General features: G+C 36.3%; 1 protein-coding gene and 1 non-coding gene across 2 annotated transcripts; both read left to right on the top strand.

Moving 5' to 3' along the window:
- Positions 1-12,419: 12,419 nt before the first annotated feature.
- Positions 12,420-12,526, top strand: LOC136207731 (small nucleolar RNA R71). The gene has a single exon (XR_010676859.1). It is a non-coding gene; the product is annotated as a small nucleolar RNA R71 (small nucleolar RNA).
- Positions 12,527-18,582: 6,056 nt separating this feature from the next.
- Positions 18,583-19,263, top strand: LOC136206069 (uncharacterized). Its single transcript, XM_065996984.1, has 2 exons — positions 18,583-18,894; positions 18,982-19,263. Exons 1-2 carry the CDS (start codon positions 18,727-18,729, stop codon positions 19,081-19,083), a joined length of 270 nt encoding a protein of 89 aa, XP_065853056.1. The 5' UTR covers positions 18,583-18,726; the 3' UTR covers positions 19,084-19,263.
- Positions 19,264-19,384: the final 121 nt, after the last annotated feature.

Genomic DNA, 19,384 nt, shown 5'->3' on the forward strand with positions numbered 1-19,384 from the left:
TCTTAAAGAAAGGTAGATGCATGATTACGCATCACTCGCAAAAAACCTTAGGGTTAAAATCAAAAACACATAAACGTGTTGCCTGTTAAAGAAAGGCGGATGCATGATTACGCATCACTCGCAAAACCTTATGATCAAAACTTATGATTATTTTCGAAAGAAGAATTATAAGTTAAGGCATAAAATTAAGCGGATAAACGAGTACTCAAAATTGCAAAAAGGGTCTGGCCACCCTAGCTATGAAGAAACACAAATATGGAGTCGGCAAAAAGACAAAGGGCACATATAAAGGGCAAAAAAGTGACAATCACACACATATGAAAACCAACAACCGAAAGAAAATATATATAGCAGAGCGGTTTGTTACATGGTTTTTACATACAAAAGTCCAAATATAAGTTAAGCTACGCTACAGCTTCCTCTCCTTCGCCCCTAATGCCCTCCTGGACTGCGGCAACTCCCTCATCTCCTCCGGTAGGAGGATCTACTTCAAGCGAATCCTCGACCCTTGAATCGGTAACCGCTTCAGTAACCTCTTCGGTGAGGGGTACCTCTTGCACAGGTTGAGAAACGGCTTGGGGTGCCTCTCCTTCTGCGGGCTGAATAGGGATCTCGCAGCTAATCGGAGGATCCTGAAGACTCTTCCAATCTAAGAAGAGTACCTCATCCATATCAGCATCCTCGGCTTCCAGCTTATCCCACTCCCCAGTTAAATCCTTTTCAGGGATGGGAACTTTGGGGCGGTTAAGTACTAGACCCTGATGCCCGTGCTCATAAGACGCATGAATCCGCTCCCCATACCAGTAGATGCGGGCGCCATCTTCAGTCAAAATCTCCTCAACCCTCTTCTTTTGGGACTCCTTGAAAGCAGCTAGGTCGTCGAGGGCTTTTTGCAGTTCATCGGACTTGGCCTGAAGGGATTTAAGGGCCTCCTCCTTCTCGCCCACGGCCTTCTGACAGGTGCCCTCTAGGACCTTCACCTTCCCTTGGACATCATCATAAAGCGACTTTTGAGTCGCCAATTCCGTACCAAGACTTTCCAACTCCTGGGCTCGCTCTGCATCCCTTCGGAGAATGCCCTCAGCGAAATTGATAATCTGCATATAACACGTCTCACAAATAAAAATGGGCGAATAGAAATATGCGGTTACAATGAACACAAGATATTTGAAAGCGAAAGGACAAAGCAATAATATACCTCTACAGAACGCTTCTCGATCCCTTCCACAGCAGTAGGGAGCGATACTTGCTCGCGCACACGGGAGGCAGAGGGAAGTCGCCCGAGGACATTGCATATGGAAGATACAATATCCTTGCAAGAGAAGTTCATGGCCAGACCGAAAGTCCTAGTCCACCATCCGCTAATATCGGGGATTGGCTGCAAGAGCATAAAGAAAAATATCAAGGAGTGGCAGATAGCTCATGAGGAAAAAGCAGCAATACGAGAGGGAGTAGATCAAGATACCTCGTGAATGGGGGTATTGCTCTTTCCTTTAGACGAGGCGGATACAGGTGCGCCGCCAACAGTAAGGGACACAGAAGTGTTCTTCTTTTTAGAACGAGAGGACTCTGTATCCGCACTTATCTTCCGCTTCCTAGTTAAAGGAAGATCCTCGGAGGCAGAAGCAGGATCTTGTGAAGCGGAAGCCCTAACCGGGGAAGCCGCCCCAATAGAAGGAATCGTCCCTCCAGGAGGATCCGCCCCTACAACGAAAGCGGTTTTCGTCATCCGCTTCTTTCTTCTCGCCAGGGCTTTGGCCTCCCGATCTGCAGCGATTTGAGATAAAGGATCACCCCTGCAAAGGGTTAAAAGAAACCATCAACTTGGAAATAAAAAGTACCTTGCACAAAAACGCGATAAGGAATATAGACAACACGATCCCCCTCGCGGTATGCAATCGCAACTCGGCTCCTTAGCATATGAAAGGCCTGATCGTATGTCCATACAAAAGGTGGAGTGCTCTTCAGGAACTTGATAACGGCGGATTCTTCCTGGCTGGGATACCCGAAGTTCAAACTCTTTACGTTGGGTCGGCTCCAGCAATGAAGGAAGTTCAGGTTTTCCTCATTAAACTTGATAAAAAAGTAAGATCGATCCCACTCGCGGATCTTGTTCAGCTTCTCGTCAAAACCATAGTATCCGCTCTGGCGGATGAAAGTGAAATACCCCACCGAGCTTTTGAAATGGTGGAGCTTGGAGAAGATCTTGAGCGAAAAGGGAACCTCCAAACAATCCGCCAAAAATTTGTCCAGAGTCAAATCGGCCCAGCCGTTAGGTTGCAGTTGCCCGGGCGCGATTCCATAACCGCCTAAGACGGAAGCAATATCATCCGCCAGCGGATAAGTGAAGCCGCAGATAATCTGGGCCATGAAAACAGTGAAGTACCCCTTTGGGTAATCGCCCGGCCCCCTATCCTCTCCAGGAATGATCGTCTCGAGACCTCGGAGCCAGGGATAATGCTCCCGTAAATCATCGATTGTCTCTTGACAAACCAGACTTCCCGACCTGTCCTTCTTGGGTAACAAACGAGGGGTTGGGACAGGTGGCGGAATCAACTTTTTGGGGTCAAAACCTAAACCCTCGTCGGTTGTATTCGCCAGATGAAGGAAGTCGGCGGGATGAGAATTACACCCAGGGGAGCTGGTTGAAGCTTCCTCAACCATCTCTTCGACCTCGTTAGAGACCTCACGGACATAATCGTCGTCAAACGACGCGAAATCGAGGTCTGACATGATCGATAAAAGGAAAACAGAAGCAAAAAGCCGAACAAGGAGCAAATGTGAAAAGAAAAACTTACATGAAAAAGACAACACAGTGAAGTGACGGGATTAAGAGGTCAACGCCGGAAAAGAAGTAACAGAATTAAAAGGTCGACGCCGGAGAAAACGAAAGAGGGGAAATGCACAAATTCAAAAACTTTGAAATAATCGGACAAAGACGAAGCGTCCCCTATAAAAAAGACCCTAAAAGGGCTCTTGCTAGACCAAGGGGGAGGCATGTGATAACCCGCAAAGCCCAAAATGGGTTATACTCATTTCGCAAGCCCAGCCCATATTAAAGCCCCAGGGGCTAAGATTGGACGGGACCCGAATGAAGGAAGCGGGCGCAGCGAGTAAACCGCCCCTAATTCCTAAATGGAGCGACAAGACTCCCACTCAGAACCACGTTTGTTGCCATGAAAACCACGAAAGGAACATGGCCTGAAAAGGGGGAACCGCCCTCAGAACGTGGCCCACTAAGGAGTAACCGCCCTCGGCGGTTACCCAAAAATACCTATAAAAGGCCTTAAGAATAAGGGAGAAGGTACGTTCACATTTTTTCCCACAGAGCTATTGCTAAATTATAGACTCATTCTTACAAAAACTGACTTGATCGTCGGAGAGTTTTCCTGGAGATCCTGTCTCCGGTTTTGTTTTGCAGGTAACTCCGGCAAAGAACATCGAAGCGGATCCAGCAAGTTATCAACTCGAGACAATTTTTTACTTAAAATCGTATCGAAGATTTGTAAAAAAATTGAAAAATATTACCCGTATAGAAATATTATTTCTATCGATAATGATGTCCTAAAAATAATCATAAAAGAATTTTAACTTATGTTTAATTTATAAATGTAAAAATGATATATCATAAAAAATGTTAAGTTTATAAAAGTGTTGCAATATACGTTGAATTTGTATTTTTGAAAACAAGTGTTGCATATATTCATTCATTCATTCGTTTGTATAAAAATGATATATGTATATATCTCCTCCCATACTTAAATTGGACCATGTCCTCATTGGTGAAAAATGGAGATAAAACATGAAAGATAAAACAGACGAAAATAAATGAAAGATATAGCAAAGAAAACATTCAACATAAAATTAAATTGAAATTGTACGAAACATAAGAAATAAAAATGTACGAAACTGAAATTAAAACAAGATAGGATAAAAAAAATGAATAAAAGATAAAACCTAAACATGCGGCGGGGAATCCGGAGGTGTTGGTGAAGTTTCCACATTTTGGCGACGGAAAAACGAAAGTATCCGATGCCGAGTCGATCTATGCTCACGCCTCAAAGTATTGAGGTTGTCATTCATCACCATGTTGTTTTCCACCAAATCATCAATTCTCAAATTCAATTGTCTATTATTTGCATTGAATTGGTTCAAAATTCTCCTTAAATCCACCGGATCATTATCTTGAGTTGCTTGGGCTTGTGGTGCATCTTCCGCTCCTTCCTCCGCACCTCCATCTTCGGTACCTACATTTTGGGAACTAGAAGCACCTCCACCCATAGTGCCACGAAGATGTGCAATACGGGAAGCATAAGAAATAAAAACCGGAGGAGCCGCAGAAACCAATAAATGAGCCCGCTCAAGAGCCGTAATGTCCAAAACCGGAATATACCCATGGTAGGTGGACATATCATAAGTTGCCAATTCATACCGTGCTCCCAAAACAATAGCGGTGATTAAATTACCGAGAGGGACTTGAGTGGTATGAGCCCTCGAAGCACGATACAAATTGTCAAATATCATTCCAATGCTATCAACCCTTAAACCTTTGAATAAACAATCCCAAACAAACAAATCCCGGACTTGAATCTTCGAACTCTCAACACGACCAAAAAGTGAAAAACTCAAATATTTGTGAAAGAAAAACACACAATTGTCCTTAATCAATTTTCTTGAAGTGTTTTTGGAGTCGAAAGAAGTTTGATCGGAAAGAGTTTGCCAAAAAGAGTTATTGTCGAAATCCTTAGGCTTATCATAAAAATCACTAGTAGGGAAACCAAACATATTTCCCATAGCCTCATAATCTATGGTATAGGTAGTACCATTATTCCTAAAAGAAATTTCCGTTCTCTTTTTGTTCATCTTCAAAGTAACCAAAAACTCAACCACATATTCGGTAATTTGGGGAAAACGCATAGAAGCAAAAGTTTCCCATCCCAAAGTTTCAATAAAAGCATCAATTTGAGTAGTGAAGTTCAACTTCCTTACCGAATCAAAGTCAAGAAACTGCATATCCACGAACTTACGATTGGCGTGTGAAAAATGCTTGAAACGTCCAACTTCTTCCTCTGAATGAATGTCGAAATAAGCCCCGCAACTAATACGAAGGCGATTAGCCTCGGTGACAGTCGGCTTGTGTCCAACACGCTTTGCTCTAGGCATGGTTATAGTGGTTAGGGTTTGGAAAAATAAGAGATGAAAAAAGAGAAAAGCTTGAGGTTGAAGATGAAGTAGAAGTTGTATGGAGACTTGAATTTGAAAGGTTTAGGTGATTGAAAAGGGTAATGATGAAAGTGGGAAGAGTAAAAGTAAGGTATTGGGAAGAGGTTAGAGTAGGGGATTGGTTAAAATTTGAGGTGATGTAAGGTTTGTGTAAGTAAAAGGGATATATAGGGTTGGATAGGAAGAGTAATAGGTAGAGTAGGAATAGGAAGAGGAATAGGTAGAGTTGGAATAGAAAGGGGTTGAAAAATAGCCAAAAATCCGGACTGAGGAGTGCTTGAACTACGCGTGTCGCGACCGAGGACGTACATCCGCGGCCGCGGTACGCGTTTTTCAGAGAATTTTTCTCTGAATTTCGGAGGGATTTTTGCTGAAGTTACCGAGAATCGTACCATTCTCGGCCGCGGATCACCCACTGGTCACCCAAATTCTGCATATTAACTCCATTTCTTGATAAATTCTATCCTGAACTCCTTGAAATGTAATCTGTACTTAAAAACATAAATGTAAAACATTAAATGATAAGGAAAACCAAAGGTTTATCCTTATTAATGGAAAAATAAATGAAAGTGCTTTAATTAATGTATGTTAAATGAATCATTATTTTAGGAATTAAAACTTAGTTATTAACATTTAATTAGACATGAATTGATTAAGTTTGCATTTAATAGATGCATTAGTGTAGAATAATGAAATTTAATGTTAGTGTAACCCTATAATCAAAAACAGGATATAATGCAAAAGAGAAAGTTTTATTGATTAGAAATATGTACAACATATATACAAACAAAACAAAGCTATGCTAGAAATTCGTCCCTTTCAATCGGGATTGCCTTAGCCCTATAGCGGTCTATTTTCATCTGCACGAAGGCTTGACGTTCTGGTGCAGAAAGAAAATTTGGGCCTGATCGAAAAACTCGTTTCACTAGACCTTCATATTCTAAAAATTCATAGTCTAGCGTCGGAAAAGATTCAGCATCACTCCAAGGAACAGAAATACTTCCCTTGGTCCCTAGAATTATTCCACATATGATATTCCTGAATCCAACCTTCTTAGCCTTGGATCTAGACGCGGCAACAAGACCCTCCATCAGAATCTTTGAAGAATCAACCACGTTGCCTTGAAATATATCTCCAAGTACATAAAGATCAGTTTCTTGGACTACACTACTGAATGTGCGACCGAACAGACTGTGACTCAGAAATTTATGCAAATACAGCATAGAGTTGGAGTGAAAAGACTGATTGTAGGCAAGTTTAGGATTGAAAGGCCAGATGCCGGTGAGCATTCTCCAAATATCAGTGGATGTCATGTCTCTTCCATGATGACGTTTGATATTATCCTTTAAGGGAAAACCAAACCAAGCATGTAATTCAGGATATCCAAAAGTAAAAGTTTTGCCATCCCGACGAAAGCTAAGACGCACCCGACGCTTGTTAACAAAACGAACCGTACAGAAGAATTCTAATATCCAGCCTCCAATTATAGGAAACTTCATATCAACAAATCTGGTCCATCCTAAACGTTCCATGTAGCGACTCATATCGTCTTTAATTCCCAGTTGATCGTTAAGAAAGTCATCCATGTATAGCATTCCTACAAAGAATGTGTATCGAAGCCTCAAGAAGCGCCTTCCCTCATCATGATTGAAGATAGAAAAGTTACATCCATAACGCTCTGATATATCAGTATGTTTATTGCGTGAAGCAACAACTTTCTTAGATGGTGTGTTTGTAGAAGTCATGGTGTTTGGAATGAGTAAGGAAGCAAAAAAAAAAAGTTCTGAACTTATTTTCTGGGTAGATGAATTGTAAGAAAAACAGAGAATTGTTCTGACAGAGATGAAAAGAATGTGACAGAAAACTGAACCTCTAGAACCTATTTATAAAATCCTAGGATGAAAAAGAGGTGTTGTTTTGAAGTGAAAAGGCATAAAATCAGACCTCTTAAAAATGAAGAAACTCAATTTTTCGTTTCTGAAAAGTTGTGTCTGCTGGAAAATGAAGAACAAGGGTCGAATTTCTGCAGAAATTCACCGTGTCGCGACCGAGGATTCTGAGCCGCGGTCGCGACACGCTGATTTCCTTGCGGAAATCAGGCGTCAAAACCTCAAAAAAAAATTTTTTTTTTTCCTCTACCGAGAATCCCTATCCTCGGTAAGTTCAGAATTTTTCCTGTCTATTTGAAATCTATTGAAGTCAGAATTCTCAACTGAGAATCCCAAATCCTCTGTAAGTTCAGAAATTCCCTAGCTAACTAGAAATACCTAAATTCTCAACTGAGAATTTTAAATTCTCTATAAGTTCAGAAAATTCCTTATCTTCTTAAGAATTCTAAATATGTGAATTCTCAACTGAGAATTCCAAATTCTCAACTGAGAATCACAAAATTTCTTCTAATTCACATTAAATTCCTAAAAATTAATTAAAAATCATGACTTGAATATATTTTTTATATATCTAAAATTCTAACATAAAATGATATAATCTAAAACAAAATAAAATAAAAATAATAAATAAATAAAAACTATGTGTAGAAAAACGAAATGATTTATATGTCAGGAAATCTTGTTACGAAATTAGTTCCTATTTCGGAAATATTTTCATAATAAATTTTACATCTATTACCATTAACTTTGAAACGATTGTCGTTAGTTTCCTCAAGTTCTAAAGAACCATAGTCGAATGTTTTGACGACTAAATACGGTCCGGTCCATCTGGACTTAAGTTTTCCTGGAAATATACGAAGCCGTGAATTAAATAACAGCACCTTATCTCCAACATTAAAGTGTTTGACTTTGATTTTGGCATCGTGCCATTTTTTCACTCTTTCTTTATAAATCCTCGCATTTTCATACGATAGATGACGTAACTCATCTAACTCATTTAAATTGAGCAAACGTTTCTTTCCTGCTTGTTGTAAATCAAAATTAAGTTTTCTAATAGCCCAATAGGCTTTATGTTCTAATTCTACTGGCAAATGACATGCTTTTCCATATACTAAACGATATGGAGTCATTCCTATTGGTGATTTAAATGCAGTACGGTATGCCCATAGCGCATTATTGAGTTTTTGTGACCAATCTTTTCTTGATGATGAAACAATTTTCTCTAGAATCCATTTGAGTTCTCTATTTGAGATCTCCGCCTGACCATTTGACTGAGGATGGTATGGCGTTGACACGCGGTGGCGTACTCCATACCTTTTCATAAGTATATCAAAATTTCGATTTATGAAATGGGTACCGCCATCACTAACAACGAATCTAGGACAACCAAATCTACAAAATATATCGTCAAGAAAATTAACAACTACTTTAGAATCATTCGTAGGGGTTGAAATTGCTTCAACCCACTTCAAAACATAATCAACGGCTACTAATATGTAAGTTTTACCATTGGAAGGCGGAAAAGGTCCCATGAAATCAATTCCCCACATGTCGAAGATTTCAACTTCCAATATGTTTGTGAGGGGCATCTCATCTTTCCTTCCTAAATTTCCCGTTCTTTGGCATTTATCACAACGAGTAATAAATGAACCAACGTCTTTAAACATCGTAGGCCAAAAGAAACCACATTCCAATATTTTAGCTACCGTTTTATTAACTCCATTATGTCCTCCATATGAGCTGGAATGACATTCCGTTATTATAAATTCATATTCATTTTCTCCAACGCATCTCCTAATTATCCCGTCACCACATGATTTGAATAGAAAGGGATCTTTCCAAAAATACTGTTTAATATCGAAGAAAAATTTCCTCCTTTGTTGGAAAGATAATCCTTCCGGAACAATATCGGTTGCAAGATAATTAGCAATATCTGCAGACCATGGTGACATGACACTTTCTACTTGATAGAGATTTTCATCGGGGAAATCATCTCGTATACCGATAGTTTCACCTATAGGACCGTTTTCATCTTCTAGTCTTGATAGATGATCGGCGACAAGGTTTTCTACTCCCTTTTTGTCTTTAATTTCTATATCAAATTCTTGTAACAACAAAACCCATCTAATCAGACGCGGTTTTGCATCTTTCTTAGCAAATAGATAACGTAAAGCTGCGTGATCTGTATAAATAATAACTTTAGATCCTAACAAGTATGACCTAAACTTATCACATGCAAATACTACGGCTAACATCTCTTTTTCTGTTGTTGTGTAATTTAATTATGCACCGGACAATGTGTGACTTGCATAATATATAACATGTAATCTTTTATCCTTTCTTTGACCTAAAACACATCCTACAGCTAGGTCACTTGCATCACACATGATTTCAAAAGGTAAATCCCAATCGGGTTTAGCGATTATGGGTGCACTGACTAAAGCTGTTTTCAATGTCTCGAAAGCTTTAATGCAATCTTCATTAAAATCGAAGGTTGAATCCTTCATAAGCAAATTAGTAAGTGGTTTGGAGATTATAGAAAAGTTTTTTATAAATCGTCTGTAAAAACCTGCATGTCCTAGAAATGATCTTACTCCCTTGACAGTTGTTGGTGGGGGTAATTTTTCTATTACTGAAGTTTTTGCTCTATCTACTTCTAATCCTTTTTCAGATATTTTATGACCTAAAACAATTCCTTCGTCAACCATGAAATGACATTTTTCCCAATTTAATACTAAATTCGTTTCTTCGCATCTAGAAAGAACTTTATCTAAGTTTTTTAAACATGCATCAAAAGAATCTCCATAAACTGAAAAATCATCCATAAATACTTCCATGATATCTTCGATGAAATCATTAAAAATTGCAGTCATACAACGTTGAAAAGTTGCTGGTGCATTACATAGACCAAAAGGCATTCTCCTATATGCAAATGTTCCATAAGGACATGTGAAGGTTGTTTTATCTTGGTCATCCGGGTAAATATATATTTGAAAAAATCCGGAATAGCCATCAAGAAAACAATAAAATGCATGACCGGCTATCCTTTCGATCATTTGATCAATGAAAGGTAAAGGAAAATGATCTTTCCTTGTTGCCTTATTTAGGTTCCTATAATCTATACAAACCCTCCAACCAGTGGTGGTTCGCGTAGGTATTAATTCACCTTCATCATTCCTTACTACAGTTATGCCTCCCTTTTTGGGTACACAATGGATTGGACTAACCCATTCACTATCCGAAATAGGATAAATGATTCCATTGTCTAAGAGTTTAGTAATCTCATTTTTTACTACTTCTTTCATATTCGGATTTAAACGTCTTTGTCTATCCGCTTTAGGTGGCTTATCTTCTTCTAAGTGAATCCTATGCATTACAATACTAGGATTAATTCCTTTTAAATCTGAAATCTGCCATCCCATACTTCCTATTCTATTTCTAACAACTTCTTTCAATTTTTCTTCTTGATTTTTTGTTAATTTGTTAGAGATGATTATAGGTAGACTATCACTTCCGCCTAGGAAAGCGTATCTCAGATGGTTTGGTAATTCTTTAAGTTCTAATTTTGGTGGAACTACTACTGAAGGCGGAACTGGTCCATCTTCTCGAATCAAAGGCTCTGGGTCCTTATCTTCTAATTCTTCACCCATTATAGGTTCTATTATTTCTTCTCTTTGAACAATGTCATTAACACATTCTTCAACTAAATCAAGCTTCATACAGGCGAAATCCTCCATAGGATATTTCATCGCTTGATTCATATCGAACTCGATCTTATCGTCACCTATTCTTAAAACTACTTTTCCTTCCGACACATCAACTAGAGCACGTCCCGTGTTCATGAACGGTCTACCAAAGATTAGCGGACAATTAACATCATAAGCAAAATCTAAGATAACAAAATCACTAGGAAAAATAAATTTGTCAACTTTTACTAAAACGTCTTCAATTATACCATATGGTCTTTTAGTGGATTGATCCGCTAATTGCAAAACCATATTGGTACGTTTGATGTCTTCTTCTAAACCTAATTTTTCAAAAATAGACAATGGCATCAAGTTTATACTAGCTCCTAAATCACAAAGACAACTTGGGAATTCCATATTTCCCAATTTACACGGAATGGTAAAGCATCCGGGATCTTTGAGTTTAGTAGGTAATTTGCTTGATACTATCGAACTACAATCTTCAGAAAGTGAAATGGATGAAATTCCTTCCCAACTAATCTTTTTTGAAATTAAATCTTTCAAGAATTTTTCATAGTTAGGAATTTGCATAATTGCATCCATGAATGTTAAATTTATATGCAAATTTTTAAGTTTATCTAAAAATGATAAAAGTTGTTTATCATGGTCCTTATTTCGGACCCTGTGTGGAAAATGTGGTTTTGGTACAAAAGGTTTCGTACTAGAGTCAATTGGTGTATCTTTTTGTTTTAACGTATCTTCTTTGGATTTTGGTAAATCATTTCCAGGTAAAGTTGAATTTCCGGGCATTTCCGGACCTAAGTAGTTTTTCCCCGAGCGAAGAGTGATAGCCTTAACATGCTCTTTCGGATTTTCTTCCGTTTGGCTGGGAAGACTTTCCTCTTTGCGGGATGGAATTGATTTAGCAAGTTGTCCAATTTGAACTTCCAAATTATGGATGCTAGATGATTGGTTTTTGATAAGCTGATCGAATTTACTTTCGATCCGTTTAAAACCTTCGTCTTGATTACTTACCTTTCCATTCATAGCATCTATAAATTTGTCGATTTTTGAAGATAAAGTGCTAATCGTATCTCTTGTTTGATTTTGATAATTATTTACACGATATTGATTAGCATTTGCATTATTATTATTATTACTATCTTTCCAGTTAAAGTTAGGATGATTTCTCCATCCAGGATTATAAGTATTAGAATAAGGATTAGTAGTTTGGTTTTGTCCTTGGACAAAATTTACCTGTTCTATCTCATTCATACCTTCGTAATCAATGTCTGTCTGGATCGGATCATTAGGATCGCACGGTGCCATAAACCTATCAACTTTGTGCGATAAGGCAGAAAATTGGGCTTGTAACATCGTAACTGGATCAAGATTCATTATACCTTTAACCGATGATGTACCTGAGGATGATGGTTTCGCCATTGGTATATGTCCACGCTCTGGGGGCCACATACTGCTGTTGATTGCCATTTCCTCCAAAAGTTCTCTTGCTTGGGCGGACGTCTTCTTCATAAATAACCCTCCAGACATAGCATCTAATGAACCTCTAGTTGTAGGATTTAATCCATTATAGAATGTCTGCATTAAAAGTGCATCTGGCAGTTGGTGGTGTGGGCATAAACGTTGAAGTTCTTTAAAACGTTCCCAAGCCTCATAAAGAGTTTCATTATCATTTTGGGTAAAAGATGTCAATTCTTTGATGACTCTTGCGGTTTTTGCTAAAGGAAAATATTTTGATAAAAACGCTTGCGCTAATTGGTCCCAAGTTTCAAATGTTGCAGCAGGCATAGAAGTTAACCAAATTTTTGCCTTATCCTTCAAAGTGAAAGGAAAGAGGCGAAGTTTGATTGCTTCGGCTGTTACATCAGTAATTTTAAAAGTATCACAAATTTCTAAGAAATTTGTCAAATGAGCATTAGGGTTTTCGTTAGGTAGTCCGTAAAACGTTACGTTGTTTTGCAACATATTAAGCAAAGCAGGCTTAATTTCAAATTGATTTGCGTTTATACGGGGTCTAACTACACTATTAGTTACACCGGCCATTCCTGGCCTAGCATAATCCATAAGTGTCGGTGGATCGGCCATATTTTCTGGCTGGACTACTTTGGTTTTTAAGGGTGTTTTGTCTTTGTTTTTCTTGTTTTTCTTGTTTTTCTTGTTTTTCTTAAGTGTTCTTTCAATTTCTGGATCAAGAGGGTCTGGTGGCGTGCCCGAACTTCGCGAACTGCGCATGAACTTGAAATTGTTGCACGGCCCAAACTACCTTCAAAACAAAATTGAAAACAAATATGTTATATAAACTGAAAATAAATAAAATGTAAAAGTTGTATAAAAATAATGTGTAAACCTAGATTCGAAAATAAAATACGAAAAATAAAATTTTTGTCAAAAAATTTGGCATATCCCCGGCAACAGCGCCAAAAACTTGTTGAGCGATTTCCGCAAGTGCACGGTTTCGCTTGTAGTAATAAAAATATCGATCCCACAGGGATACGTTTTTTAACGAAAAACTTATTTTTGAATCTGTTAATTTCGAACTTGTTAGATTTACTATTGAATGTAAATGAAAAGTGAAATTTGTCTAATTGAATTTAGGAAATTGTTTAATTGAGTTTGTGGACTTTGAGTATTTGAAAATGCTGGATTAAGATTTTATATTAGAATATATCGATTGTTAGAAAGATCTTCTGATTTAGGGATGAATTTTACAAAACAGGAACATTTAGAAATTTTAGAAAAACAAATGAATGTATTCATTTGCATTAAGCAAAGAAAACAACTTAAACTTTGTATCAATTAAGATGATGAAATAAATGACGGAACCTCTAATTAATTGGCTTTGAACGCGACAAAACCCTTTCGGGATAGTTGCCCTTAATCAAATTAAAACTCTTTCGAGATGATAATTTGCCTAAGTGTTCAACAAAGTTTCCTTGTAATGATTTTGAATTTAACTACGTTTTAATGAAAACACCAGCAATCACTTTAGTGGATTGGTTACCATAAGTGCTGCATAACGATTTATCGAATAGAACGGACTTTATTAGATGAAATATAAATTGATACAAGTTTACAGAGAACATGGAGCATCGAGTTCTTCGAGGGCGTGCAAGTGAACGGCTGATCAGTCCTTTCCTTGGGTTTCCTTAGAGGTTGTCAGGCTCAGGGGCGAACACTCTACTCAATCTTCTCGCTGTAACTTCGTAATAGGGATTCGGTCGGCCACTACCAAAATGCAAACTAAAACTGGAACAATGTCTAAACGCTACTGAGTTGTAATTAAACTATAAACAATATGTGTACCTCATCTTGTTTTGTACAGAATCTAATTTCTAACTCTCGAACTATTTTTGCTTAGAACTTAGAAATTAGTTCTACGCTCTGATTCTATATCTATATTACATAACATTACATTCATTTTTCTCAACATCAACTCTTTATTTATAGATGTTGAAGGGTTGTGATTGAAGTGATGTGTCCCTTGTGAAAAATTGTATCCGTTGGTTAAGAGTCGTGTCCGTTGTTAAGAATTGTGTTCTTTGTGAAGAGCCGTTTCTATCCACCCGAACGAACGCGTTTCTTGGATTTCAACATATGTTTATTGATCTTGGCAGAATTTCTGCACTTACCGAGAATGGAGATCCTCGGCCGTGAATGGGGGAGCATTAAGTTGAGCTTTGGACGAAGGAAGGAAGTAGCTGAACCACGCGTGTCGCGGCCGCGGGTGGGGGATTCGCTGTCGCGGCATGCTGTGTTTTTCACTTCTTTGCTCTCGTTCGTGTCCTTGACTTGGCGCTTTTGATTTACGTCGTCTTTGACTCCTTTTGTAGGGTTTTTCTTCTGTTTTTGATCCTTTTTCGTTCATATTTGGATTTTACCAAATATTTAGGTATCTTGCAAGAAAGAAAGATATTTGAGAGTAAAAGTAATCTAAACAGATATAAACAACATAAATTTGTAAAAATAATGATGTAAATATTAATGATATTTTAGGTATATTTTGGGCTTAACAGTACTCCAAGTCGAAGAAGTTCAATCGAACCTCAAACACTCCTACAAACATAGCTACGAATATTACCTAATTTAGAAGATAACAACCAGGCAGTAGAATAATATTTGGTTTTGAACAATCTACTAACCAGTGAGAGAGGAGAAAGAATTAACTTATACCCTTGTTTGCCTAACAGAGATAAATTAAATAAATGTGAATCTCGAAACCCAAGGCCTCCCTGATCCTTCCCACTACACAAATCTGGCGAACCGAAGCAATGGATATTCCACCTTTCCCCTTCCCTGAACTCCACCAAAATGAGTTCATTATTTTTTACAATTCGTCACATGTCGATCGAGGAAGTAAAAACGTACTCATGCAGTGTCCTGGAGCATTTTTAAGAGGATATTTTGTTGAACTCTTAAATTAAATTTTGAAGAGCTTGTAACGAAATTTAATTCTAAAAGCCTCGTAGCTCCTCCTCACATTTCTAAGGAGACGTTCATTTCGTAGTTCAGAATTGAAATGTTACGGAATCGAAGAAACAATCTTTGACAAAATATAGTAAAGATTAATACATATAACTAGTAAAATAAAACGTGGACGATAACCAATAAAAGACTATTTAGTACAGAAAGTTGAATATGATAAGGGTATGTCTATTCACTTCCAAAGTAATAGCAACCCACAGATCTCGATGAGTATTTAAAGTGATATTTCTTCATATTTTACCGTTTTTCATGTTTTACCCTTTTCCACGTTTTCTCCATTTTCACATTTTTACTGTTTCCATATTTTCATGTTTACCATTTTCTACGTTTTTTGATTTTTCGCATTTTACTGTTTTCAAGTTTTTTTCTGTTTTTACTATTTTCCATTTTTTTCAAGTTTTTCCCATGAAACATGAAACAAATTATCAATAAGATATGAGAGGAATAGAAAATATTGATCATGGAATAGTTATTCCTATGTTAAGTTAAAGGATTCTTATTTTTTTTTTTTTTTAGGAATGACTATTCTATTTTCTTATCTGTATGACAGATAAGAATATCAATTTATATATGATTAACCTTAAAGAGAACCAACCCCTTTCAAAAATCTATTGATGTGGAAAATAAATGAGGATGGACTAACCCACAAGCAGTTCAAGGCCCAGCCCAAACAAGATAAGCCCAAAATATATCATACTCTCAGCCCAAAATATTATGACCTCAAAATATTAATTCTACTAGAGGATAAGCTTCCATACTTTTCAAATTACTTAATAATGGATTAAGACATAATAAATAACAGTTGACTTATTATACAATCATTACTAATAATAAGAATATGAAGAACAACATTAGAATGAGCTGCAATGAACTCAATCAATTAAAAAAATAGGGTTAAATATATATAGCTGTTCTTTTCGCTGATTTGCAAATAGATATCTGTGGTATTTCTTTGCAAATCCAATTTTGTGGTTTGTAAAATTTTATATTTGGATTCACTTTGTCAGAATTTGACCGATAATGATATCGAAATGAAATTTTTTAAGAGTTAAATGATATTTTTAAGCAATTTTAATTCTTCAACTTTTTAAGTTTGAGGTTATGTAGGTGTTGTTTTTTTTTTATGAGAGAGAACGTTAATGTTTAGAGAGAAAAAACTCCAAAAATAATGATTTTGAAAAATTAAAAATATGTTTCTATAGTAAATATTATACTAAAAGACTTTAATTTTTGAAAATTTCATTTTGAGGTCGTTATCGGTCAAATTTGACAAAGTAAAAAATGCAAAATTTTACAAACCATAGGGTTGCGTTTGTAAAGAAAAATACCACAGATACTCATCTCCGTATAACCACATTGCATCTACTTGTAATTAACCAAAAAAAATATACAAATCACTTCATTGAAAAAAGAGATTGATATAAAAAAAAATTATACAATTATCACATTTATTGATAATGGCCATGTTTGGCAAATAGATGTTAGATGTTAATTGATTATATTTTTTATTAATTGATTTGACTATCTGATTGTGTTAACTTATTTGCTAAATTTAGTTGATTGTTAATAGCTGTTTGTGTAAAATGATAAATAAAGACATGGTAAAATCTTTATTTGGAGTTAAAATGTACTAATTAAAGGTAAAATTATCATTTAAAAGAGATAGAGTAATAAGCTAATTGAAAAAACTTCTAAAACCAGTTTTTTCAACATTAGTTTTTTGATCCAATAAGTTCATTCAAACTTCTCTTCACCAAACAATATTATATGATTCAAAACCTCTGATTAAAAAAAAAAAAAAAAAAAAAAAACCTCGACGAATAATTGACTCAATATTGTCAAATTAAAATAGGGTAATTAATTTATTAGTCCCTATATTTTGACAAAACACACTGTTTAGTTCCTGTATTTTAAAAAACACACGGTAAAGTTCCTGACGTTTTTCTCGGTGAACTGTTTAGTCCCTAACGTTTTTCTCGGTAAACTGTTTAGTCCCTGCCGTTAGACTCTCATGAAGATTCTATTAGTCAATTTGGATTTGCGTTCTTCTTTTCCTTTATTTTCCTTTCCTTTAAACTCTAATGCATCTGAAATCAACTTTGAGTGTCCTTCTTCTTGATTTCCTTCTTAATCGTTCAAATTCGTAAGCATTGGGTCTGTTCTTTTTCTTGTTCTCCATACAAATAGCTTCTTCTTTCAAATTGGATTTCCTCTTCTGAAGTTTGAAGGTAAATAATAAAAGGTAATTTAATCATTTCCGAAATCATAAACGGTAAAAAAATTTAACAAACAGACGGAAGGACTAAACAGTTCACTGAGAAAAAGGTTAGAAACCTTACCATGTATTTTTTAAAATACAGGGACTAAACATTGTATTTTATCAAAATATAAGGACTAATAAATTAATTACCCATTAAAATATTAGGAATCTAATTCATAAAATTGAAAATGATGATGATAATAATAGTAAAGAAATGGAAGGTGGCCACCACAACTATTATCACTAAAATGTCAAATTGGTTAACAAAAATATAGAATAGGTCCAAATGTGCAAATTCATGGATTAGGTAAACATGCAGCTGGTTGGCTTTATTGACTTTCTATTCCTTCCCTGTCACTTACTTCTTCTTCAGTTTTTTTATTTCCTACTCCAATAATGCGCGTCTCTTTTTTTTTTTTTGGGTAAATTACACCCATGGTCACTGAAATTTTCCCATTTTCACATTATGGCCACTGAACTTCATTTCTTCCCGGTATGCCCACTGAACATTACAGTTTTTAACACCGGTGACCACTTAATGTCTCAAAACGACCGTTGACGGTTAAAAATAAAATTCCAAAGCATTAATGATATTTTAAGGAACTTTAATTCTTGAAAATATTCGTTTTGAGGTCATTTGGATGTTGTTTGGTTAGGAGAGAGAAAATGAATTTTTAGAGAGAGAAAACTCCAAAAAATATGATTTTCGAAAATAAAAAATGTGATTTCTTAGTAAATGTCGTTCTGAACAACTTTAATTCTTGAATATTTTCATTTTGAGATCGTTAACGGTCATTTCTAGAAGTTAGTTAAAATTGAGTTGTCACCTGTGTTAAAAAGTGTAAAGTTCAGCGGCCATACCGGAAAGAAATGAAATTCAGTGGTCATAATGTAAAAATGTGTAAAGTTCAGTGGCCATGGGTGTAATTTACACTTTTTTTAATTCCTAATTCTATTACAAATCATATTGTAATCAAATAAATAGTATATATATAAAAAAAAGGATCCACCTCAATTTAAGAAAATCAAAGGCCCATATTTCTTTTATAATCCATTCTCTAATAATAATAATTCAGAAAAACCCCTTTCTCTATTCCTCATCTTGTTCTTTTTCGAGGGAAAAATACCGCTTTTGATTTGATTTCAGTTCAGAAGAAAAAGAAGAATGTGTCCTCTCAGATTCATCTTGGTATTTTTCTCCGCTGTTTTAGCTGGTTATTTCGCTTGGAGGTCCGTACGCTCTTCGCCGGAGCTTGACTCCTCTTCCGTCTCCGATGATTCCGCCGTCGATAAGAAACCCTTGACCGATAATCAAGATTGTAATGCCAAGAAAGTAAGTCCGATCTCGATTTTTGAATCGTTTTTTTCTCGTTTTTCTCTTCTGTTAAAATCGAGTCTGACTTTAATGTCGTCGATCCAGATGGTTCAAAGTGGATTCTGGGTATTCGTCGACATGGCTAGCGGAAAGTACCTCTGGAGGAATTTCAAGGAGATGAGGAAGCAAGAGAAAGTCAAGACCTAAATTCCTTTTTTTTTTGGGTGTGTAATTATTTTTCCCTTTTGTTCTTGCTCTAAAGAAGGGGAGAAACTGGAATATGAGGGAGATACCTGTAACTGTAACTTTTCAGTACAAATTTATCATTTCAACGATGAAAATTGTAGTTTTTTCATTTTTAATGAAATTAGCTTGCAAATATGTCTATTTTATGGGTTTATCAGTTCTCTGTAATCACAGACCTATGAATTAGGTCTAACAAATGGGGAAAATATTGTATCTATTGAAATTGAAATTCTTTGCCATAATTTGTAATGAACTTCATTTC

The sequence above is a fragment of the Euphorbia lathyris genome, chromosome 9 (assembly GCF_963576675.1).
Source record: "Euphorbia lathyris chromosome 9, ddEupLath1.1, whole genome shotgun sequence".
Classification (NCBI taxonomy): Eukaryota; Viridiplantae; Streptophyta; class Magnoliopsida; order Malpighiales; family Euphorbiaceae; genus Euphorbia; species Euphorbia lathyris.